General features: G+C 51.5%; 1 protein-coding gene across 2 annotated transcripts in view; it reads left to right on the forward strand.

Annotated features, from left to right (window-relative positions):
• Nucleotides 1-9,984: 9,984 nt before the first annotated feature.
• The window catches only part of Abcb9 (ATP binding cassette subfamily B member 9), a 32,004-nt gene continuing 17,255 nt past the window's right edge, over nt 9,985-24,733 (forward strand). The window contains exons 1-6 of one of the 2 annotated variants that reach the window (XM_021652770.2): nt 9,985-10,154; nt 14,993-15,667; nt 20,228-20,342; nt 20,736-20,866; nt 21,786-21,991; nt 23,720-23,917. In XM_021652770.2, coding sequence (XP_021508445.1) covers nt 15,079-15,667; nt 20,228-20,342; nt 20,736-20,866; nt 21,786-21,991; nt 23,720-23,917 — 1,239 coding nt within the window. In that variant the 5' untranslated portion in view covers nt 9,985-10,154; nt 14,993-15,078. The remainder of the gene's footprint in view (nt 10,155-14,992; nt 15,668-20,227; nt 20,343-20,735; nt 20,867-21,785; nt 21,992-23,719; nt 23,918-24,733) is intronic. The other variant, XM_021652768.2, reaches the window with a different exon arrangement.

The following is a 24,733-nucleotide window of genomic DNA, read 5'->3' on the forward strand; positions in this document are numbered from 1 at the left end:
TACAATAAACAGTTCTCAGATTAAAGGTTTGTGTTAGGGCTTAACCAAACCAAATAAGAAACAGATTTTTATAGTTCACAATATCGGGGTTTACAATGAGATCAAATATTCTGCAACAGACTTCATTGTTATCTCTGAAGCTTATTGCCTCTGTCTGCTAACCTAGGCCTAGTCCTGAAAGCTTCTAGTCTCTGTGCAATCTAATCTAGGCCTAGAATGTTTTTAGCCTTTGAGACTTACTGCTGAATAAGCTCACCCTTTCTAACTTTTTTTCTGAATTCTTGCTGGCTCGTTCAACTCAGCTGTTCTGGCTCAAACTCCTCTCCAAGCTGACTTGATTCAAACTGGCTTCTCTCAGCTTCTGACTGAATTTCTTAGCTTGGCTTCATGCCAACTTTGACAATATGTTCCCATCTTCTGGCTCCTTCTCACTCTCTGGCTCCTTCTGTCTTCACCTGTGTCTAGCTTGTTCTCTCTTTAACCTCTCTCTGTAAAACTGCCTCCTCTCTCATTTTCTGTGTTGCTCCCTTAAGTAGCTTCTCTCTCATCTCTCTTCTTCTGGGAGTTGGGAATATCCTATTTTGTCAAATATTTCTTTGATTCATCATTTTGTCTTCCATTCAATTAGACATTATTTTCAAACTTGGGTACTTTCTTCCACAAACTTATTTTACTTTCATTGTTTGGGATTAAAGGTGTGTGCCACCACACCCAGACCTAAGCTTTTCTATACCCGAAACTTGCTCTATACCACAATGGCCTTGAACTCAAGAGATATGCTTGGCTCTGTCTCCTGGGGTTAACTTTATGTGCTGAGTGTCTGCATTCCAGCTGGACCGCACAGACCTAGAAGGTCTCTGAATGTAAGCTCTGACAAGAGTAGCATGCTCCGAATTAAAATTTCTCTACAAGTGAGTTTTGCTGGGGGTTACTTACAGGAGTAGAAGTTACTTACTTTAACCCACCCAAACATGTATGACAGCTCACAAAGCTGGGAATTTGGCACTCCCACATAGTCTTCAGGTAGCTCAGGTTGGTGTATCGTTTGCAGGTAGCTCTGCCAGTCCCAGCCCTTTTAGACATCTCAGCTTGTCTGAGAGTATCTCTCAGCAGGCTCTACTACTTATATACTGTTGAGGTGGGGCAAGGCAGGGCTTAGTGTATTTGGTCAGTTTCAGGAACTTCCTTAGCAATTTGTTTCCTTCCTTGTCATCCCTGCAGGATGGAATGTTTTAGCTCCCATTAGAACAACCTGTTGTGTTGAAAGGGTTAGGCTAACTTTGTAACCTATATGTCTTCTAAAGCCTATAGTTTTGAGTTTTAGGTCCAGGTTAAGCTAAAGCCTCTTAGTACCTTTCCAGAGAGTGAAGAAATGTGACCCTATCCGTGAGGACAGATATAAAAAAAGGGCAAGCAAGCAATGACCTTCACTCAGCAAAAGAAGGACCAGACCCTTGTCCTTGAGATAGCGTTTCTTAGCAACGAACCTAGACTTCTTCTGATTAGCTTTTGACCTCCAGCCAAGAGTCCGTAGCCCCTAATCTTCAAGGATGAGCTAACCACCCCCACCTTAAAGTACAGCTGCATCCACACTTGGCAGGACTGGCCAAGCTTGAGCACCTAAGACTAACCAATTATCTTACTTTATAACTTCCTCATCCAATCCTAAATTGCCAAAACTAAAACTTCAAATTCCCTGCAATTTTTCTTTTAAAAACCTAAAGGCCTTTGTCTCCCGGTGCCACTCTTTGCTGACCAGCAGGGGTGACCCCGTTGTACAATGGTTAATAAACCTCTTGCTTTTGCAATGAGTCTTGGTCTGGGGGAGTTTCTGGGAAGGGCGCGATTGAACTCCTGAGCTGTGAGACCCCAGGTCTTACATTTTTGGTGCGTTGGCCGGGAAAGGGCGTGCCCCTTCCCCAACCCTCATCAGACTGAACTCGGAGGTCGAGCTCGGAACAGGTTAGTCTGTTTCTGTCTTACCAATCTGTTTCTTGTCAGAAATGGCTGCCATGAGGCAGCCTCTCAATTAGATTTCTGTGGTACCAATCTGTTTCAGTTTAGGCGCCTATCTGGACCTTTTTGGTCATCTGATCAGTCATTGCGATTGACAGACGTGTCAGAATATCGCTTGACTGGGAACTGGGGATGCCCACTTTCCGTTTGGGAGGTTGGATCTGAGACGGTCCTCCTCCCATCTGATTTTCGTAGAGAACGACCGCCACCAGGCAGCCATTCTATCAGAGCACTGTGGTACCACTCACAAGGGTGTCCTTGTTTGATTACTTGCCTGATTCTTTGTGTTTCTGTTGTTGTTGCCTCTCTGACTCTTTTGACAGGGAAATGGTCTAGCTTGAGAGCATCTGTAGAAGGGGTTTGAGTCCCCTGAGTGGTTCGAGGCCACTCACCTGGAACGGTTTCATTAAGGCAGACAGACATGTCATTAATGCCAAGTCCATGGGACATCCTGTAGGACACTCAGCTTGCCCCTTTCTGTGAACAGGGAGGAGCAGAGAGATTCTGCTCCCCCAGCAATTTAAATCCTGTGTTTCTCATGTATGTATGTATTTTTCTATGTCTGTTTCTTGGTAGACTTGGACTGATAAAAATTTGGACAGAGGATAGTTAAAATTAGAACTTGGCCCAGGAGTGCACATGGCTGCATGGCAGGACACCAAGCAGTGTGTTCTCCCTCCCAAGGGAGCCAAGGAGGGAATGCTTTCGGGTGGCTGGGGAGACATGTGGAGCTGGGGCTGGAGCTTGGGCAGGCGGTGCTCAGGCACTTGAGCGTCTGTGGAATAACAATGCACACCCAGCAGGGCATGGGCTTGATGTGGCCCCTTGTTGCGATGGACAGCCAAAGAGCACGGGGGAGGGGAGAGGCCCAGCCAGGAAGCAGGTTCAGGACCTGCGGGGGAGGTAAGCTACAGTAGAGCTCACAAGGGAGCCAAGGGAGCAGGCAAGGCTCATGGGCTTGCTGGATAGAAGTCCTTAGACATGGCTAGGCGGGGATTGGCACCGTAGCTGCTCCATGATAGGAGCTGCTCTGGCTGCCGAGAGTGAGGAAAAACTCCTCCCCCTTGCCTTCATGCCAGCTTAGCAGGGAAGTGAGCAGCAAGAGCTCACCACGCCCTCTTGCTCCTCTCTTCCCTCCTCCCACCTAGGGGGCTTGCAACTTACAGATCAAACAGTAATTTAAAAAAAAAAAAAAAAAACTGCACTTGCTGTAATGTTTAGAATTACAGCTGAGTCTGTCTGTTTAAATATATGGCCATTATACAATTGTTTTCAACTGGTCTTAAATGGTTGATATAATAAAAAAAAATAATTGGGTATGTTTTAAGGTTAAATTCAAATTCTTGTTTCAAACACGTATATGTGCCTATGTGTTTGTAGGGTCTATAAATGCATATGTTTAAATAACAACAATGTAAATTGCCACATGGTGTGGCTCAGGAAAAGAACAAAGGTTGCAAAATCTCTGAGTCAAAATGATTTTATTTCCTTTTAGGATAAGAAAAAAGTCTTATTCTAAGTTGATATTGGTTCTAAAGATTGGGTTGTTTTCACTGATAAATTTTGGTCTTAAAATCTGGTTTCGACTTTTAAAATTATGGTTATGCTTTGTAAATTCACTCCTAAAAAAGATACTTTGCTTTAATATTGCAGAGACGAGTTTTAAAAATTGTTTAAATGTTTAAGAGGATAAAACATTTACAGTTTATCAGATTTTTTAAGCAATAACTCTTGGGCAGTCCAACAACGAACTTAAAACAGTTTCCAAACCCTTGGGAAAAAAAAAATTAATGGGAGTTTTTCTGTTGTCTAAAAAGAAAGAGAGAGTGAGCAAGAGATATTAAAAAAAAAATAGCTTGTCTAAAACAAAAATGTCGGTTAAGCCAGAAAAAAAAGCTAGAAACCTGAAGGTATATAGGATGTTGCAGAAGGTTAGTGGATGTATTATAAAAAGCCAGAGAGTTAATATGATTTTAAAAAAAAAAAACTATTTAAATATGTTATAATTCATTTAAAAGGCTGGTAATTCTTCATTGCAAAATGTTTTTTTATGCTCTTTTAAGGGGAAAAAATTCTGGCTGATAGGTTTGGTATGGCTAAAAGAATTCATACAGTTTAAAAGTGTTTTGTACTGTTCTGTTATGCAGTTGGTTCTAAAACTTATTTAATCACTATGTTAAAACTTTTGGTTGTGGGGGATTATGAATGCTCCACAGTGTTTGCTGTATCATCAACAGCACCTAATGGCTATTTTTGGTATTGTCAGTCACAGCCTGTGCTAACACATGGCTAGCTGCCATGATGGTTCAGGGATAGAGAGCACATAAAGCTGTAGTTTTGCTGCCATATTTGTTTAGGACTTCCAGCTGAGTTCAGTTACACGTGGCCAGCCGCCATGCTGGTTCAGAGATAAAGAGGGTGGAGACATGAGTTTACCACCATTTTGTTTAGGTCTCTCAGTTATGTTCAGTCCTCTGATTAGTGTTAAGTGCAAAGCTTTTTACTGTTCAATTTTAATACAAAGTGGTAGGATCAGCAAGATTTGCTAGCCCCTCTATAAACTGTATCTGATTAAAATGTTTGCTTTAATTTTAGTTCAGAAAGAGCAGACTTAAAGCTATGCTAACGACAGCAGTTGGTTAAGATGTTGAGCTCTACCTAGTGTCTTTGTATAGGGTTTTTTTTTTTAAGGTTAAGCCTAGGATGGGTAACTATAAAGTTTGCCTATTTGTCTTAAAATATATAGTTCTAAAACACGCATCTAGAAATATGCTAGAACTAGATTAAATAGCATTCTGTTTTATAGGACACAGTTTAAAACAGATGATAAAAACAAAGAGTAACTCAGATATGCTGGCCCTCAAGCTTATCAGAGATCTGATAAATATGGCATTTTAACATATGTAAGTTTATTGTGACAAAAAGTCCCAAAATCCTGGCAGTAGCTCCCCAAGGTCTCCGAAAAGATTTGGACAACGACAGATGACTGCAACTCTGGATTGTGGTATGCTAACCACTGGGCAATACTGCCCCAACTGGCCCACTGCTAGGGCCCAGCCTAAACTGTGGACAAAGCCGGGGACACCTGAAGAGCCATTGTCTCACATTGTGAGAGGCAAGGTGAGGTCAATCTCTCCTGTTCCTCTTTCCATAGCAGCAGTTTCTCATCCTCTATGCCTGATGGCGAGACTGCCTCTGCTCAGAAAGCCAGGAGACCACAGGAGCCAGGGACACTGCCTAGGTGATGGACTAACTAGTCATCTCTGTCATTTTGATCAATACATTTACTTAGCTCATAATTTATCCTTCTCAGGTCTCTGATCACATTGACAGCTAGGCTAAAAGGCTAGGCTTAGTTAACAGTAACTTGGCAGCTAAAGAGCAGACAGTTAGGTTCACTATCAGCTCATTGGACAGTTCATTAGTTAGTTAAAACTACTGGGTACTATATCTTTTGTATAAAAAAAAAACAGGTTTGCCCTGCTCACAGGCTTTACATCAGTTGCCAATGTCTTATATTAATAGTTAAATAAAAAAAATATAAGGTTTATATAGGGTCTGAGGATATAGGAGTTCAGGTTATAAAAATCTAAAAAATGTTGGTCTACATACCGATCAAAGTGTCAATTTAATGGACGTCAGGTTAACACTTAAGTAAAAAAAAAAAAGTACAAGCAGTTTCTCACGCAGGCAATTTTACTTAGCCAAAATATAGGAGGCTTTACTCAAGGTTGCACAGAGCCTGCTGTCTGGTTACTATGGTTGCACGGAGTTTCTCAGGGTCAAAGCAGTCCACTGTAAGACCACCAAGGTCAGTCTGTGAGAGACTGGACTTTTAAAAAATAGCCAAAAAGCTGAGTTCTGCTGCTCAGATGCCGTTAACTCCAAAAAGGCTGCCACATGGACACACTTAAGTTGTTTATAAAAGATATAAAACAAACAGCTGACTAAAACCAATTCTGTTGGATATAGTTTTTATCTGTTACTCTCAAAATGTTGCTGTATTAGATTTGCTGATATGTTACTTTTCTGAGTTTCCTTTTATATACTAAAAATTTATATAAGTTTATAAAAATCAAAAGGTCATAAGACCTAAATCTGGCATAGCTCAAATGGATCCCAAAAGAGTTTTTCCCTGGTGTTGGGATTCCTCACTTTTTCCATTTAACAGACAAATCTTAACTTCTGTCTCTAGTCTAAATTTGTCTCAGCAGATTTTCACCTGGTTGACTCTGGGCTACAAACTAAAATCTGGACTTGTTAAAAGCTGACATGACTGCTCCTTGTCTCTTCAATTGGATCCACTAACCAGAGACTGTTAAGGACTGCCTCATTGACCAGCCTTTGACTGGCTCCTAGTAATCTTTACCCATGTACTCTCCCCAACTTTTGACCAGCATTTCAGCCTCTTTTAAACTGAGATTTCAACGATCCATCATCAGCATAAAGAAATTCCAAAAGACGGATCATCGGCCCATTGTCCCATTCTACAGGCTAAAATGTTGAGTCAAAAAAAATTCTTAAGATAAAATTCTCACTCTGCAGCTGCTTCATGATTGAAGCAGTTATAAGGAGAAGGGGGAAATGAAAGGGTTAGGCTAACTTTGTAACCTATATGTCTTCTAAAGCCTATAGTTTTGAGTTTTAGGTCCAGGTTAAGCTAAAGCCTCTTAGTACCTTTCCATAGAGTGAAGAAATGTGACCCTATCCGTGAGGACAGATATAAAAAAAAGGGCAAGCAAGCAATGACCTTCACTCAGCAAAAGAAGGACCAGACCCTTGTCCTTGAGATAGCGTTTCTTAGCAACGAACCTAGACTTCTTCTGATTAGCTTTTGACCTCCAGCCAAGAGTCCGTAGCCCCTAATCTTCAAGGATGAGCTAACCACCCCCACCTTAAAGTGCAGCTGCATCCACACTTGGCAGGACTGGCCAAGCTTGAGCACCTAAGACTAACCAATTATCTTACTTTATAGCTTCCTCATCCAATCCTAAATTGCCAAAACTAAAACTTCAAATTCCCTGCAATTTTTCTTTTAAAAACCTAAAGGCCTTTGTCTCCCGGTGCCACTCTTTGCTGACCAGCAGGGGTGACCCCGTTATACAATGGTTAATAAACCTCTTGCTTTTACAACGAGTCTTGGTCTGGGGGAGTTGAGACCCCAGGTCTTACAGTGTCAGCTTCCTGCAAACACCCTGTGTCTTGAAGAGCTTCTCCATTTGATGGAAAATTTTAAACTAGAGGAAACTGCTTGGGCTGTCCTGCCAGGCCTTGCCACATCTGACCCTCACAGTTCTCCAATGCTTATCCCACAGTACTCAGTACTTCTTGCACAGTACTGCAATGCCTGCCCCTAATATATAAACAGGCTCAGAGTCACTGTACCCAAGGTCACACACACAGAGATCAGGATATGGACCTAGCTGAGTCACACAAGCCTTTAGACCACCCAAATACTCTTTAAACACAAGTGTTCACTTGCGTGTGCTTTTAACACAAGCAGACTCAGCTCCACTCACTGGACGTAGGTGATAGCCTCATGTGTAAGCCACATGTGTGTGTTTCCTGCCTGCTCCCAAGTGTTCTGCCGATAGACTAATGATCAGTCCAGTTCCCCATGGATGGGCATTTCGGTTATTTCCAGACCTTTGCAATCCAGCTGTTTGCCAACTGGATCTCAGCTCCCTTTCAAGAATCCACTAGCAAAACAAATTCCTACTGGACTGCCCCCTGCAAAAATGAAACAAAACAAACAACCCCTTCCCAAAAAAGAACAACTTTAGAATCTGAATGCTTCCAAATCCCCCCCCTCCCAGGAAACTGTCTCATGGGACAAGCAGAGGCCATTTTCAATTCAGAGAGCGATTGAAGTCGCTGCTTTTCAGTAGATATGGGAAGATCTCCTTGAACCCTAAGCTCAATGCCCACTTAGATCCCACAAATCCAGCCACACAGACCCTTTCCATTCCTGGAATGGTCAGGCTAGTTCCTAACCAGAGCCATTGAACCTGCAAACTCCTTATCCTAGAATGCACTCCCATTCTCTGATGGCTTAGTCTTTCTCTTTTTCCTAGAGGCCTTCCCAGCTAAGGTTGACCCAAGACACTTCAAGCCTATCACTGGGTTTTATTTTCTTTTGCTTTGTCTTTACAATACTGACACAGGAGCTCGGGGCTCCATGCATGTTAAGTAAGCAAGCACCCTGCCACTCAGTTGTATCTCCAGAGAGGCTTTTTTGCTGCCCTTACTGCTTCCTCACACTTTCTCCCATATTTTCGGGTGGGTTTCCTGTCTCCTCTGCGCTGTCTGTCTTGCACACTGCAGCAATTTTGGCGCCCAGCACTCACTCAGAGGATAGCTCAAGTTCCAGTTAGAGTTTGTATTTGCCGTGATGAAACAGCCTGAGCAAACGTTACCTGGGGAGGAGGGCTTCTTGCAGCTTACAGCTTACAGGCGTCCTGAAGGGAAGGCAGGGCAGGAACGCAGGCAGGAACCTGGGGGCAGGAACTGAAGCAGAAGCCATGGGGGAGTGCTGCTGACTGGCTTGCTCTCCATGTTTGCTCAGCCTTTCATTACAGCAGCCAGGATCACGGGGCCCTGCCCACAGTGGGCTGACCTCCCACGACAGTCATCAGCTAAGAAAATGCCCCACAGGCTTGGAGGCAGTTTCTCAACTGAAGTTCTCAGATGACTGTCGTCTGTGCCAGGTTTACAAAACTAACCAGCACAGCCCGTAAACTCTATTAACCCCCCCAGAATGTGCTCCCTTCTAGTAAGTACAATCAACTTCTTACATATTTTTGTCTGTTTCTATCACTAGACTGTACTCCCCGAAGGGCAGGGACCTTGATTGGGTCCTGTTGAACCTCACGTGTCTTTTTTTCTTTTTGTTAGTTTTGTTCTTTGTTTTTTTTTTGAGACAGGGTTTCTTTGTGTAGCCTTGTCTGTCCTAAACTCGCTTTGTAGGCCAGGTGTTATTCCAATAGCCTGCTTCTAGGTTGCCTAGCAACTTCTGACTTCATTGGCCGCCAGGTGCAAGCCAGGTATGTGCCTGAAAAAAAAGGACCCACCCGCCATCCCTGCATGCGCCGCCACGCCTGGGTATGTCTTTATTTTATTTTATTTTTTTTCTTAAGAGACAGGTTCTTTGTTGTCCAGGCTGGCCCTGAACTCCTCAGCTCAAATGATCCTCCTTCCCCAGTACCTGGAACTGCAGATGTATAAAGGTAATCTCAACTCTCAAATGCTTAGAATGGCATAGGGTGCGTGCTAGTGGAGACTTGTTGGATGGATGAGTAAACACGAATGAGGACCATAACCCCACCGCATCCTCCAGGGCTGGCAGGCTGTGACTTCAAGGGGGGGGATAAAGCCTGTTAAAGAGTATTTCGGTCCCCTGAGTATGCTCCGAGGCCTGGTCCGGGTGCTGAACATTAGGGCCAGTGGGAGCGCGGGTTTGCTGGAAGATGCTGGGGCTGTGGGCTCAGACCCCGCCTCCGGGAGGCTCCGCCCAGGAGACACCTACAACTCTCTGCCAAGGAGTCCCACCCATTCCCGGGGATCCGCCCACTTTCTCTAAACAACCTCACACCCCGAATGCTCCGCCTTCTTCTGAGGCTCCACCTCATCAGGGCGGTCCCTCCAAGCGTCTTGTCCCGGAAGCTCCGCCCCATCTTGGAGGCTTCGTTCCCCCCTCCCATTCCCAGGATGTCCCGCCCACTTACCCTGAGGCTCCGCCCCACTAGGTAGGCACTTTCAACCCATTTCTCCAGAGGACTTTTTCTGAAGACTCCGCCCCCGCCCTGTCCCTCGAAGACTTCTCTCTCCCGGGGACCCTCCCTGCCCAGGATGTCCCGCCCACTTTCCCTGAGGCCCCGCCCACCCGGGAGGGCCGGCCGACTTGTCCCAGAGGCCCCGCCTCCCTCAGGATGTCCTGCCCACTCCGCCGAGACTCCGCCCCCCGGCGCCGCCCGCCTGTCAGCGGGCGGCTGGGCTGGGCTCCGACCTTGTAGCGGCACAGCGCCGGCGGCGTGCGGAGCGGAGCGCGGCGCGGGCTCGGTGAGAGGCGGGATCCTGCGCCCCTGCGTGGGGGCCACGGCGTGTCCCCCTCCCACGGCCCACCTGGTGGCAGGTGGCAGGTAAGGGCCGCCCCCAGCGCTGCGGGGTTCGCTGCGGGAATTCGGCTGGTTTTTGACCCTTCCGAGACGCTGTCTGTAGGTGCCTTGTGAGGAGCGTTTGGAGGAGACCCTGGAGGCCTGGGGCCCGGCATGGCTCCTGCGGCGACCTCTGAGGGCTGCGAGCGCCGGGCCTGGCCTGGGCCAAGCCTTCCCTGCCCGCAGGCGGGCCTGTGCGGTCCCGGGGACGCCTCCTCGCTGGCCTGCGTTAACTGAGATAGCTGCGAGTGTGGCTGGCGCTTCTCTGCCCTCCGCCCCACCCCCTGGAGATGGGTGGCCTCCATGCCCCTGCTGCAGATGGCGTGGGGACAGGTGTTAGGATCCCCTCGGTTTGCCATCGGGTTTCCCGAGGCCATCTGGCGTCGCCCGACGGAGCGCCAGTCACAGCAGTGGGATGTGGTGGGAGTCAGGACGGAGCTACGTGGACCCAGCTTGGGTGTGTCCTGCTCGCCAGAGACCCCACAGCAACAAGGGCAGTCGGTGCCATCTGAGAGCAGCCACCAGCCTCCCCGGGGCCGGGCCCTCGGAGTGGCCAGCCTGCAGAGTGAAGGGTGAATGGGAGCCAGTTGAGCCATCCGAGGCAGAACCTTTCCCTGCAGTTCCTAATTAGCCTGGCGCGCCTTTCCTCTTCCTCCTCCAACAGTCTGGGGTTTCCCCGGAGCTGTGATGGTTATAGTGACTGTGAGCCTCCCAGGGCACTAGGTCACAGAGCTGGGAGGTACAGGCACCAGGGAACCCAAGATGGGTAGCTGTGGTACTTGTAATGATAGTCACTTCTCTCCTGGATGTTCCTTGCCTACAACTTGACAGCTGGAGGTACTCCAAGCAATATCTCCTCCACAGGGAAGAAAAGGCATTCTCCAAGATGCCCCTGTGCTTGGGGTGTAGCTCAGTGGGGAGAGTTCTTGCCTAGCATGACCAAGGTCTTGAGTTCTAACCCCCAGTGCCAAAACAAAACACAACCCAGTGGGGCTGGGGTCACTTGCCAGTCCTGTGCCATGCCTTAGCATTTGGGTCAAGACAACTTGCCCTATCTTCCTGGACCCCTGTTGGCCTCCGAGCAAGGCCTGCTGCATCTCTAGCCACCATCTTGCCCTTGTCTCTTGGGCCATGCACATCACCTGTGTGGCCACAGTTTGTCCTCCAGTTCCACCTAGCTGTGCGTCCTCAGAGTCCGGGCAGATGAAGGCTGGACATGTGGTTCCCAGCAGGCTCCCCGCGTGATTGTGGTCTTCTCTGAGTCACTCTGCTCAGTAGCCTTTTTAACAAGACTAACCTGCCACCCCACCCTACCCCGGGATTATAACCTGCCCTGACCTGAGTTGCATTTGGCTTCCTGGAAGCTTGGAGTGGGTAGATGGAGCTCTTGGGAGGCAGGGGACGTGGGTACTATGGGTGTTCCACCTTGGATGAACCCTAGATAAGCACCTCTATCTCGCTTCCCAGGCTTCATTCTTGCCACCTGCTAAAGTGCTTCAACTAGCCTATGATGTTAACATCTGGAGTGTTCTTTGCAGTGGGCATGGGCACTTGGTAATCCTAGGGTGTGGGCAGCTGGCTACAGGAGCTGTTGGAGTTTCAGGAAGGAATCTCCCATGACTGACAGAGGAGGGAGGCTGGCTCATTTTTCTGTCTCAGTCCTGAGCCTCGCCCCCTTCCTAGGGGCCATGGACCCCTGGTGTCCACCCCAGCAAGGCAGCAGCTGTGTGCCCGGCAGGCCTAGTGAAGCCAGCACTTGCTTGGCAGGAGGCCTAGGGTGGCCCTGGGCCAGGAGCTTCCCTTCCTGAGCTCCGAGTGGAGCTCACGCACTCACGCTCCCTGAGGCGTCTGCATTGCAGCAGACTGAGCCCGAGAGCTGCGTTGGCAGCTCGGCCCCAGCTGGGATGGAGGAAGGCTGGTGCAAGGGAGCCTGCCTGTCTCCCTCCTTCCCTCTGCCCTGACCCCACTTGGCCCTGGCTCCCTTTGGAAAGGCAGATGCTGACTAATCGAACCATAGCTCTGACACACACTCAAATCTGCTTGGCAGTGCTGGGGTGACAAAAAAAAAAAAAAAAAAAGACAAAAACCCTGAGGCTTTTGTCTCCATGGCCTCTGTACCTCAGAGCCTTCCTTAGCAGCATTGGGAGCATGTCCACCTGGAAGAGACTTGTCATCGAGTACAGAGGCGTGGAGCACAGATTTTGGAGCTCTACCTAGCTGTGTGACCCAGGGCATGTCACTGGAGCTTTCTGTACCTCAGGTGTCTAAACTGTAAAATTAGAATATATTTCATCAGTGTATGTAAATTGCTTAGCAGCGTCTTGCTCATGTTGCCATGAGATATTACAGGCTCTTACTGCTGCCACCTCAGCTTCTTGACTGAACCCCAAGTTACGTCGACTATTTTTCTTAAAGGAATCCTGTCAGTACTGATTGCATTCAGAAGTTACATTGACTCTTGCTATCCACCAGCTGTGTGATCTTGGGCAAATTCTTGACTTCTCTGGGCCTCGTTTTCACCATCGGCTACATGGAGATGATGACAGTGTGAGCCTCACAAAGTCATCTTGAGGACAGTCTAACACCTGTAAAGCAGGTGGCATGGGGCTTGGCAGTTACGCTGTCTGTCAGGCATGCCGTGTGCCACAGGGGCTCCTTGGTTCAGGCTCATGTTGGCTGAGTGACTAGAGCAGGTGACTTCATCTTCCAGTAGCCTCGGTTTCTCTGGCAGTTAATGGAGACACACACAAACTGACCTCATGTAAAAGGTTAGATCACTCTACAGCTCAAAGTCAGTCCTCATTTATGGCCACCAGAGCGATGGCCCCTCAGACAGAAGCATCTCCTATCACCTCCACATAGGGCTCAGAGCATCGCCCATCTTACTAACCAGCCACCATCGCTTCCTCTCAGGAATGTTTGATCAGGAGACAGCACTCAGGGTCGGCCCCAGCCTGGGTCCTAAACCTACCCTAAACAAATTCCACTTCTACCCCCCGCCACAAGATCCACACTGAGTGACCCTGAAACTCGGGGCTGTGCCAGGCCCTAGTGAGTCCTCAGGGGCCCTCTGTAGGAGGAGCTTCAGTGGATGGACAGCAAAATCCAGAAAAACAAACAAACACACACACACACACACACACACACACACACACACACACACGGTCTAGGGCTAGGCATGAGGGCCAGCCTAGGCTGCTTGAAAAGACTCTGGAAACTTCCAGGCAGACACAAAGGCCTCTGGGTTGCCAAGGAACCCGAGAGAGTGAAAGGTGAGTAGCTGCCATGTGCAGTCGCTATCAGCAGCAGTTGGCCTGTGCCAGGTGTGCCAGGCTGATACCTACCTCCTGACCTTTGCCACCCCTCTGTGCAAACGGAGCAGTGAAGACTCCGGTGGCCATCTGTTGAGCTCTGCTAATCTCGGTGTCCCTCTGTCAGTGGTGGCAAAGTGCTCCAGGGGACCCCCATCGCCTTCCTCTCTCTTCATTTTTAAATTTTGACCCTGGGTCTCACTAAGTTGTCCAGGCTGCCCCTGAACTTGTCAGCCTCCTGCCTCAGCTTCCCCAGTGGCTGGAATTACAGGTTTGAGCCACCAAACCTAGCTCCCTCAACTCTTCCGAGTCTTTCTCAAGTGTCACCTCCCCCATTTATCCCTCTTTCTCTGTCAGAGACCTTATTCTTTGTATTCAGGCCAGTCATTTCTTTCTTTTGTTTAAGATTTATTTCTTTTTATTTTATGTGTATAAGCATTTTGCTTGCGTGTATTTGTATGCACCACATGCATTCAGTGTCCAAGGAGGCCGCAGGAGGATGTTGGAGCCCCTGGAATTGGAGTTAAAGATGGTTGTCTGTTACCATGTGGGTGCTAGGAATCAAAGCTGAAGGAGCAGCCAGTGTCCCTAACCCACTGAACCATTTCTCCAGCCCCATCAGACCCTTTTTAATCTCCCTTCTATGCTGGCACATCATTTTCATGGGGCAGAGATCTATGTGATTCGTGTTCATTGGTTTTTGTTTCTCTCTGGTGTGTGGTGGTGGTGGTGTGTGTGTTGGTGTGTGTGTGCTTTTGTGTGCTTCAGAGGCTGATGTCAGCTCTCTTCTCATTGTTCTTCCACCTTTCGAAAAAAGTTATTTTTATTTATGTGTAAGTATGCCTGCATGAGTTTATGTGGGGTCTGGAGGGCCTCAGAGCCTGTGGAGCTGGAGCTACAGGTGGTTGTGTACCACGTAATGTGAGTGCCGGGTCCTCTGCAAGAGCAACAGTCAACAGCTGCTCTTAATAATGAGCCGTCTCTCGAGCCCTCCACCTTATACTGAGAGGCAGAGTCCCTCCCTGAACTTGGAGCTCAGCGATGTGAGCTGGTCAGTGAGCTCCAGGGTCCACTGTCTCTAACACTCACCCTCACCCCACCCTGGAAATCACAGAAGACTGCACTTGCTCTGTCTGGCCTTTGTGTGTCCTGGGGATTTAACTCAGATCCTCGTGCTTACACAGCAAGTATTCTGTCCACTGAGTCAGGCTGTGTGTGTGTGTGTGTGTGTGTCACCCAGGCTAGCCTCAAACTCATGCAGTCCCACTGCTTCAGCCTCTGGAGTGGAGTGTGGGGATTAGAGGCCTAAGCCTGGCTCAGTTTTTTGCTCATTGCTAAACTAAAAACACAAGGAGAAGAGCCAGGCCTACAGCAGATGCTAAAAAACCATTCCTTGCATGAGAAGAACCTCCAACATCCCGGGAAACCACTGTAATTACCAGACTCTCTCAGGGTGGTACAGCCCTAGAAACGCCTAAACCTCTCACCCTGATGCTTTCCAATGCCCCACAGGTATGGCCTTGCCCAGCAGTCAGTGATGGCCTTGCTCCGGTGAGCGAAAGCCTGACCCCATCACCTGCCTGTCACCAGCCAGCAGGATGCGGCTGTGGAAGGCGGTGGTCGTGACACTGGCCTTCGTGAGCATGGACGTCGGCGTGACCACGGCCATCTATGCCTTCAGCCACCTGGACCGAAGCCTGCTGGAGGACATTCGACACTTCAACATCTTCGACTCGGTGCTGGACCTCTGGGCTGCTTGCCTCTATCGCAGCTGCCTGCTGCTGGGGGCTACCATTGGTGTGGCCAAGAACAGTGCTCTGGGGCCAAGGCGCCTGCGGGCCTCATGGCTGGTCATTACCCTCGTGTGCCTCTTTGTGGGCATCTATGCCATGGCCAAACTGCTACTCTTCTCAGAGGTGCGCAGGCCCATCCGGGACCCGTGGTTCTGGGCGCTCTTCGTGTGGACCTACATCTCGCTGGCCGCCTCCTTCCTGCTGTGGGGGCTGCTGGCCACTGTGCGGCCTGACGCCGAGGCTCTGGAGCCTGGGCACGAGGGCTTCCACGGGGAGGGCGGGGCCCCTGCTGAGCAGGCATCGGGGGCCACACTGCAGAAGCTGCTGTCCTACACCAAGCCTGACGTGGCCTTCCTGGTAGCTGCCTCCTTCTTCCTCATCGTAGCGGCGCTGGGTAAGTGAGGTCTTGGATTGCCCCACGCCGAGCCCTGGTCTCCAGGAAGCACCGCAGCAGCCTCTTTCCTCTCAAACATGTAGCTGTTTGCTTAGGTGATCCACACCTCCCAGAGGCCCGCAAAGTATGACCTTGTCATCTCAGCACTTGAGAGACTGAGGCAAGAGGGTTGTTGAGAGTGTGTGGCCAGTGTGGGCAAAGAGTCTCAAAAACCCAGTCTCAAAAAACACCAAGGAGAGGAAAGAAGATATGGAAAGCAAAGGCTGCGATGTGTATGCTTAGCTAGTTCCAACCCTGATTACCCTCCTTCTCTCTCCTCCCCACGGCCAACCACAGAAGACCATAGGCTTGCATGTGGGCAGGAGACGCACCTACCCTCCCAGCTCATGCGTCACGCATACATGCGTGCTCTTGTATGTACACAGAGGTCAGCATGAGTATCCTCCTCAGCCCCCCACCTTATTTTTGAGACAGGGTGGACCCCTGAACCCAGAACTCATGGGTAGGCTAGAGGAGCCCGCTAGCCGCCCCCGGGGACCCTCCTGGCCCTGGCTCCCCTGCGGGAGGGTGGCAGCTGTGTGCTGCCGAGCCCTAGTCCCCTCTTTCCGCCGTTTGCCAGCGAAGCTCCCGGCGTGTGGCCCACGCTGCCCCACACAGCCCACACTGTGTGTCTGTAGCCCAGGTCTCCCCCCTCCATCTGTCTCCTGTTGTATGAGCTTGTCTCATGAGACTGGACGGAGCTGAAGGGCGAAGGGTGGCTTGGTTTGAAAGTGACCTGTCTGTGCCCCAGACCTGGTCCTCTCCCGCAGAGTGGGCAGGAAGGTGGAGTTGCAAGCTTGAGCTTTTCTCCTGTTGGCAGGGCCCGGGGTCTCCCTGAGCTCTGTGACCCGGGGTGAGTCTGTCAAGCTTGCCGAACCCTACTTCCCTCTTCTGGGGAACGGCAAGCATAGAACTTGCTACACCATGGTAAGTGCCCAGGAATTTACAGGGATAGACCCTGCGGCAGCAATAGAGCCAGTGTGTTCCCAAAGAAGGCCAGTGAACCTGAGCTGGGGATACTGCCGCCATTTCCTCCAATCCTTGCCCGTCCTCACCCGCTCCACCCCCCCACCCCCATTCCTTCCTTTAGAACCTGTGTGACATCAGGGAGTCACTCAGCCTCTGCTTGTCCATCTCTGTGTCTATAAAGTGGGGGTCACAGCGCCCGCTTTAATCAGCTGTGTGTTGCTGTGACAGGACGCCCAGGGCAACAGCTTGAAAGCAGGAAGGGCTCGCTTGTCTTATGGAGTCCGGTTCCAGCTGTGATGGTCTGGCTTCATGGGTTTGGGGCCTGTGGTGAGGCAGAACACCATGGCGAGAGTGTAGTGGAGCAGGGCCCCTCGCTCCATAGTGGCCAGGAAGCAGGGGGGCAGGTAGATGGGGGGAAGAGGAAGGCATAAGGCATACCGGCCATGACTAGGCCCGGCCTTCTGAAGCCTGCACCGTGTTCTGGGGTGGGGTGGGGGAACCAATCCTCTATCACACAAGCTTCTGAGAGATGTAAAATTCAAACCACAGCAGTCCCCATGGTGTTGGGGGACAGGGAGTGGGCCAATGAGCTGAGAAGATAAACTGCCTCAGGCAAGTCCTAGCACATGGTGAGCATACTGGCCTTAAGTGGCTGTGGGCTCCAGGCTGACCCTTTCTGCTTAGCCAGCTCCTCTTGCACTTGCCTGAAAGCCTGGGTCTCTTCTTGGGCAGCCATATTGGATTCTTCTGACTGACCTTTCTGTGCACCTCAGCCATTGGGCTGGTGATATTGCCAGGTCTGACTCACCCCTGGTCCTGATCCCGGAACCAGTTGTCACTCTATGACCTTGTCCCTATGCCTGGGGTGGCCCTGTGTTGCTGTGGCATGCCCAGGAGGCACATCAGTGCCACCGAGCTCTGGCAGCCCTCAGTGTTACATCAGACGAAGGGCTCAGTCTGCGCAAGGCCCAGCAGCAAGCCAAGCCTCAGTTTCTCAGCCTGCAGTGGGCGTGCTGCGTGTGAGAGCTGAAACACGAGGGCACCTGGCACAGGCGCAGTGAGGAGTCTATTCCGTCTATAAGCGCTCATCTGCTTTTCTGTCCCATCCTGACCTAAATGCAGAAAAGCCACCAGCCAGCAAGTGGGGAAGTGTTTTGTGCTCTGGCTCTCCTTTCTCTCATCTTTTTGAGACAGGTTCTCACTGTATAACCCCTTCTGTTCTAGAACTCTCTGTAGTGCAGACTGGCCCACACGGAGATGGAGATCCCCTGCCTCTGCCTCCTGAGTGCTGAGATTAAAGGCGTGCACCACCACCGTGGGCCTCAGCACTGCCTCTTACTGTCAAGATTCTATTAAAATGTTATTTTCTAAGACAGGGTCTCTCTACATAGCCCCGGCTGTCCTGGAAGGGTTCTTTTATTATTTTTTTTTTAAACCACATTTGAAATTTACTTATCTGGGGTAGGGGCTGGTTGAGCAGATGTCAGGCCAGGTGAGTGGAGCAAAGAGGACAGCTTAGGAGTCAGCTCTCTCCTTCTACCATGTAGGTCCTGGGAGGAAACTCCAGTGGTCAGGCTTGGGGGTAAGAACTCCACCCACTGAGCCATCCCACAAGCTCAGGATTACTTTCTGTTTGTTTTCCATTTTATTTTTCTTCGTGTTTGCATGTGTGTGGCACCTGTGTGAGTGTATGTGGGAGTCAGAGGTCAATGATACCTGTCTTCCTCAGTCACCCTCCACCTTATCTTTTGAGATAAGGTCCCTCATGGAAGCTGGAGCTCACTAGTTCAGCTGATGGGCCAGTGAGCTCCCGGGATCAGCCTGTCTCTGCCCCCCAGCGCCAGAGTTAGAGGTGCATGCCACCATGCTCAGCTGGTCACATAAGTGCCGGGGATCTGAGCACATGCTTTGCATGGCAAGTGTTGTACCAACTCAATAGGTCCTGTTCGCTGTCTTCTTTTTCAGGTAGGACCTCATGTAACCTAGGCTGGCCTTGAACCCCTGATCTCTCTGCCTCCACCTCCCAAGTGAGATTACCATACCTGGCTTGTTTTTGCTGTTTGAGACAGGGTCTTACATAACTGAGGCTGCCCCTCAGCTTCAAATCCTCCTGCCTCAGCTGCCAAGCACTGTAATCCAGGATTCTTTCATTGAGTTCCTTGGCATCTCAGCTGTATAGAAATGTGGGCAGGCGATGTAACTGCTAAGAGCTCCAGTCTCCTTCTCTGTGGAAAGAAGTCATTTCCACAAATAGCAAGAACAAAAATACCAAGCCCGTAAGAACACCGGGTGACATTTGGGACTTGGAGGAGATAAGGGAACAGATGTCTGAGGTGAGATGTGTTCTAGGCAGCGGGGTCAGCTGTGCACAGGTCCTGAGGCAGAGGGTACATAGTTGTTAAGGAGGCACCAAGGGTAGGAAGCCGGATCAGGGTAAGCAAGGAGAGGCAGGAGAGGAAACCTGGTGCCTTGCTGCATGGTTCGCCGTGAATCATGGAAAGACCTTGCTCTGACCCTGAGTAAGCTGGGAGTGAAAGGGCTGGGTGAGCTGAGATGGCCAAGATCTGAGTTGGGTTCAAAGGTGGGGAACCGCCCCTGAGATAGGCAAGATGGGCAACTTAGAGCAGGGCGGACCTGCTGGGGCGGCAGCAGTGGTCAGATTTGGGAAATACTCCTGAAGCCTCGAGTAGGATTTGGAGTATCCGTGATGCTTACAGATTCCTCAGAAGGGCCCTCCGTGTACCCCCAGCACCCAAGACCACACTGCTCACTGATGTTTTCTTCCCTCCGGGTAAACCAGGCAGGTCTGTACCTCAGGGGAAAGCCAGCTGTGGCCAGAGCAAGATGATCACCTCAAAGTTCCTGCTCTACATCCAGCAGAGGGCGCTAGAGCCCCATGGAAGGCTAGGGTGCACACTGATCTTTAAGCCTCAAGCTTAGCTCAGCCTACGCAAAGAGCTGAAGTAAGGGGACCGGGAGGAGTCAGAGACCCAACCTGGAGGGGCCATGCTCCTGCACTGACCATTTTGTGAGAGTGGGCATTCCAGACTACTGGGAGGCAGGCGCTTTGTGGCCTGTGTGAGACCTGTGACAGGCCCTGCTTTTCAGGTAATGAGGTGGCTTCATACGCTTGATGCCCAGGTGCCACCAGTGTCAGCCCAGGCAGCACAGACATGTCACGGAGTGTGTTCGCTGAAGGGAGATGTATTTGTTTTCTTCTCTGGGTTGACTTTGGCTCACAGTTGAGGGCACAGCCCGCCTTGGTGGGAAATCGTGGCTCAGGCACATGGTAACATGGCATCCGGCCTGGAAGCAGAGATGGACACTGGTGCTAAGCTTGTGGTCTTCGTTTTACTCAGTCAGGGACCCCAGAATGTGGAATACTGTCCAGAAATCCCCCACAACCCAGAGGTTTGTTTCCATGATGGTTAAGTCCCGTTAAGTTGACAGATTACCACGAAGGGGTAAGCAGGCACTCGTAGAACAGACCATGGTTGGATGGGCAGGGAGGGTGGCTGTGGGCTCCCCACTGAGCCCGCCCTGTCTCCCCAGGGGAGACCTTCCTGCCCTACTACACAGGCCGGGCCATCGACAGCATCGTGATCCAGAAGAGCATGGACCAGTTCAGCAGAGCCGTGGTTGTCGTGTGCCTTCTGGCCATCGGCAGGTAGCCACTCAACCTGAAAACATCACTCCTGCAGGAGGGGGGGCAGGAGGGCAAGGACCAAGCCCAGCACTGTGGCAACCGCCCAAACCGGCTTCGAACCCTTTGGTTGGGCCACATCTTAGAGCCACACCCTCTTGTCTTGGAAAACGATTCTGGTCTCTGAGGATATTTTTTTCTCCTTCCCTGACTAGTTTGTGAATTCGTAGCCCAAAGGACTGGCTTTCTGTACTGTTCTGAAGGGTCTGGCTTGTGCTGAGCATTTACTGGGGAGTGAGGGGCTCTAGACCCTGACTCCCTCCCCAGAGTGGCCTGTCCTCTGTCCTCCAGTGGGGGGGTGGGGGGGTGTTGTCTGCCGGAAGGACACCGGCTATACCGTCTCTCATCTGCAATCAGCTCATTGGCCGCAGGTATTCGGGGCGGCATTTTCACCCTCGTATTTGCCAGACTGAACATTCGCCTCCGGAACTGTCTCTTCCGCTCACTGGTATCGCAGGAGACAAGCTTCTTTGATGAGAACCGCACAGGTTGGTCCCTGCTGGGGACTTGGGTGTCCATGGTGAGCTGGCTGCCTGTGGGGCCCAACAGCAGCATGGCTTGCCCTGCCAGCCCTTCCCTGCGGTCCAGTTGAGGGTGGAGCCCTGGGATGCTGAGCTGCCTGGTGAGGTTTTGGTGTGAGTTATGGCTACCACAGGGCCCTGGCCAGGCCTCTTGAGGTCTCTGCAGTGCCCAAGGCCTCTCATTGCCTTGTACAAACCCCAGTGGCCAGTGCTGCCCACAGAGGCCCAGTTTCTGAGGATCTGTGATGGAAAGAACCCGAGCAGGGAGATATACAGTGGCCACCGTGGTCCCAAGCACTAGGGCAGTCCAGCTCTGTTCTACCCCTCACCCTCGGGGCCTGTTTTCCTCCTGCAGTAGCTGACCCTGATGGCTGTTGCAAGGCTCCTAGACCGGTATCTCACTCTGTGAGAGAGACACTTGCTGTGTTCCCAACTTAGGTGGCTGTTTCTGACCTGGCAGGGGGCGGGGGGGGGGGGGAGCTCACTCTACCATGACTGGTAGTAGAAATCCATCTGCAATCTGGCTGTGGTGGGTACATGTGTGTACCAGCCTTCCCCAGCTGACCGTCAGCTGCTGTTTCCACTCAGTTGACAGGCAGATTCTCACACAACAGGCTAGAACCATGTGTGCTGGTACACACCTATGACTCTGCCAAGGCCAGCCTGGGCTACTTGATACCTGGTCTCAAACAAAACAAAGGAAAATGGGGCTGGGGGCTGGGGCTGGCTCCCTAGCCTTCCAGAAGTGACCCCATCATTCCCAGAAGGCCTGGTGGGAGAGAGGTCTGACCCCCAGTGTCCATCTCAGAAGGCCCTTAGCATCCCCTCCACCACCCTGGCAGCTCTGGGCATCCTTGCCACAGAGGGCTGAGTGCCTGTGTTCCAGGGGACCTCATCTCCCGCCTCACCTCTGACACTACCATGGTCAGCGACCTGGTCTCCCAGAACATCAACATCTTCCTGCGGAACACGGTCAAGGTCACGGGCGTGGTGGTCTTCATGTTCAGCCTCTCCTGGCAGCTCTCCCTGGTCACCTTCATGGGCTTCCCCATCATCATGATGGTGTCCGACATCTACGGCAAGTACTACAAGGTGGGTGCCGTCGGGTCCCCAGACAGAGCCCGAGTCTGCCTCGAGAGCCTCAGGGGCCGGAGGACGCTGTTCCAAGGCAGCTTGTGTTCATTTGTCTCTGTCCCTGAGTGTTTTTCTGAGCACCTACTGTGTCCACACTGGGAAGTGGCGAAGCAGCCCCCTACCCCCATTCAGGGCCCACAGGCTGCAAGTGACAACTAGCCTCAGGTGTCAGCCGGGCTAGGCGGCTCATACCCACCATCCCAGCTGCTGCAAGTTCAAATGCACCGAGCCAGAATTGAGGACCTGGTAGGTACTGAGGGCAAGCGCAAAGCGAAGCTGTGAGCGTGGGGGTGGCCACTGGTGTCTGCAGAAAGCGGACTCCCAGGACCACGTATTCTGAGCGCATAGTGTGTGCGTGCGCAGGCTCTGTGGTAGGAATGAGTCTGGTGTGTCTGATGTCCACCAGGGGGCTGCTGGGGTAGGCGATGGGAGACAGGAGGTGCCGGTGATGAGGGCATAGGTTGCCTGTCCGGGTTTTGAGGGGGATGGTGACTTGGGCCTTGCCTGTGGTATAGCCCCCTGCACTGCCTGCTAACTGGGCTCACTCTCCCTGGCCTCCTGGATTTGCCGGAGCCCCAGAGCTGAGTTCAGACAAAGGGCTCAGGCACCCCTGGGGAGAGGACTGAAGAGCAGCTCTTAGCCCTGCTGGGTGGGTCTGTTGTTCCCGGATCTGGGACCCTCCCTGTGTAAACAATTCCCTTTCAACCTCCAGCAAAAGGCCACCTCCCATCAGCCCTGATCATGGTAGTTCCTGACTGACGGGGAAAGTAAATGGTTGGCATGGAGCCTGCCCCACCCCTACCCCTGCCCCCATCTTCCTTCCTTCTGGCTGGCCTCTACCTCTGCCCACCACAAGCCCCACCTCCAAGTGGGTGGAGCCTTGAAGTTCATTTAGGGTCTCCCTTCTCCATACCACCTGCATGGGGAAAGGCCCTTGCTGTGCAAATCTGGTGACCTGAGTTCAATCCCCAGAGTCCACAGGAAGGTGGACATTCACCATCAGCTCCATAAAGCTGACCCTCACACCCATGCCAGGGGACTTGAGCCCATGTCCCCACCACAACAATTAAAGTGGGTTTTTTTTTTCTTGTTTTGTTATTAAATATAGAACCACACATGACTCAGGGCCCCACCTGGTTCCTCCCAGGTGCAGTGTGCCTTTCCTGCTCCCCGTGACCAAGTGTGACATCCAGGTCAGGGACCGCTAGCCTGCCATCCCGTCCTATCCTGTAGGGCTACACTCCGGGTCTGCCTGGGCAGCCACCGTGCTCATTACAGCAGAGCAGGGTCACTTCCTTCCAGCTGCCTCTGCTTACCACATGGTAGATTTCCCAGCCTGTGGCGGTCATGGCGCGCTGTCACCTAGCTTGCGCTGGTAATAGTCACCGCCCCTCGGCGCTTGGTGTCTCCTGTGTTGTGTACAGCCTGAGCAACATGCAGGGCCTGCTGTCCTGAGCCCAGCACAGGGCAGGTGTGGACGCCTTTTCCGAAAGCTCTACCCCAGACTGCAGTCACTGGTCTCCTTGAGCACGGTGACTTAAGAGTCGCCCATCCCTAAGAAGGTGGCCCGCCTCCCCAAGCACTCCACTGTTTTCTCAAGTCTGTCTCATCCGTTAGGAGGACGTGGGGTTGGGGTGGACACATTCAGAAGGACAGTGAGGCTGTCCTGCCCATCCCTGTGTGCAGAGGCTCTCCAAGGAGGTCCAGAGCGCCCTGGCCAGAGCCAGCACCACGGCGGAGGAGACCATCAGTGCCATGAAGACCGTGCGCAGCTTCGCCAACGAGGAAGAGGAGGCAGAAGTGTTCCTGAGAAAGCTGCAGCAGGTGTACAAGCTGAACAGGAAGGAAGCGGCGGCTTACATGTCCTACGTCTGGGGCAGCGGGGTACGTGCGGTCAGACGCCAGAGGCGAGGGGATGGGCGTCCAGATAAGGACCCCTTGCTTGGGCGACAGTTCAGGCCCCCACATGTGGGCGGCAAACCATTTCAGTCTTTCCTGGAAGAACCACAGTGCCCTTCCTTCAGAGGCCTCTGTCCCCATCTGTGCAAGGTGGCGGAGTAGGAAGGAGCTTGCATCCCCGGGCTAGCTAGGGCCCAACCTAGGCCTCAGCTCCTCCATAGAGAAGGGAGAGGGACAGGTTTGTCCCACTATCGGACGTGGGAGCTAGGCTGGCTTGGGAGTGGTGGAGGGCAGGGAGGTGCAGAGGTTCACGGGAGGAAGTAGCTGAGCGGCACAGGGAAGTCAGGCGACAAGGACTACTCAGGTACCTGAGACACTACCCCTACGAATGCCAGCCAAGCAGAAGAGAAGGGCAGCCCAGCCAGCTGCTGCCCCGGGAGTTCACCCACAGCAGGATACCTTCTGCGCAGTGACGCACGTCCAGCCGCTGCCCTCACTCTGGCTTGGTGTGGGGAAGGCCTGCTGGGGGTCCTGGGAAGGTTGTAGGTTATCTCACTTCTCAGACCTTCCCCAAAGACCATAGCACAAGGCCCCCAAAACACCACCCTTCTTCGGGAACCTACCAAAAGGAACAAAGAGGCCTCACTGTCCTGCCCTGACTGGGTGCTGTGGGACCTTAATTGGTGGACCAACCTCTCCGGGCCATGCTCTTGGCAAGGAACACTAATAGTCCTGCCTGGCCCGGCAGAGAAACTTGAAGGTGGCATGTGCCAACCAGGGCCTTACAAAGAAAGCCTTGTT

This window comes from Meriones unguiculatus, chromosome 4 (genome assembly GCF_030254825.1).
Source record: "Meriones unguiculatus strain TT.TT164.6M chromosome 4, Bangor_MerUng_6.1, whole genome shotgun sequence".
NCBI lineage: Eukaryota > Metazoa > Chordata > Mammalia > Rodentia > Muridae > Meriones > Meriones unguiculatus.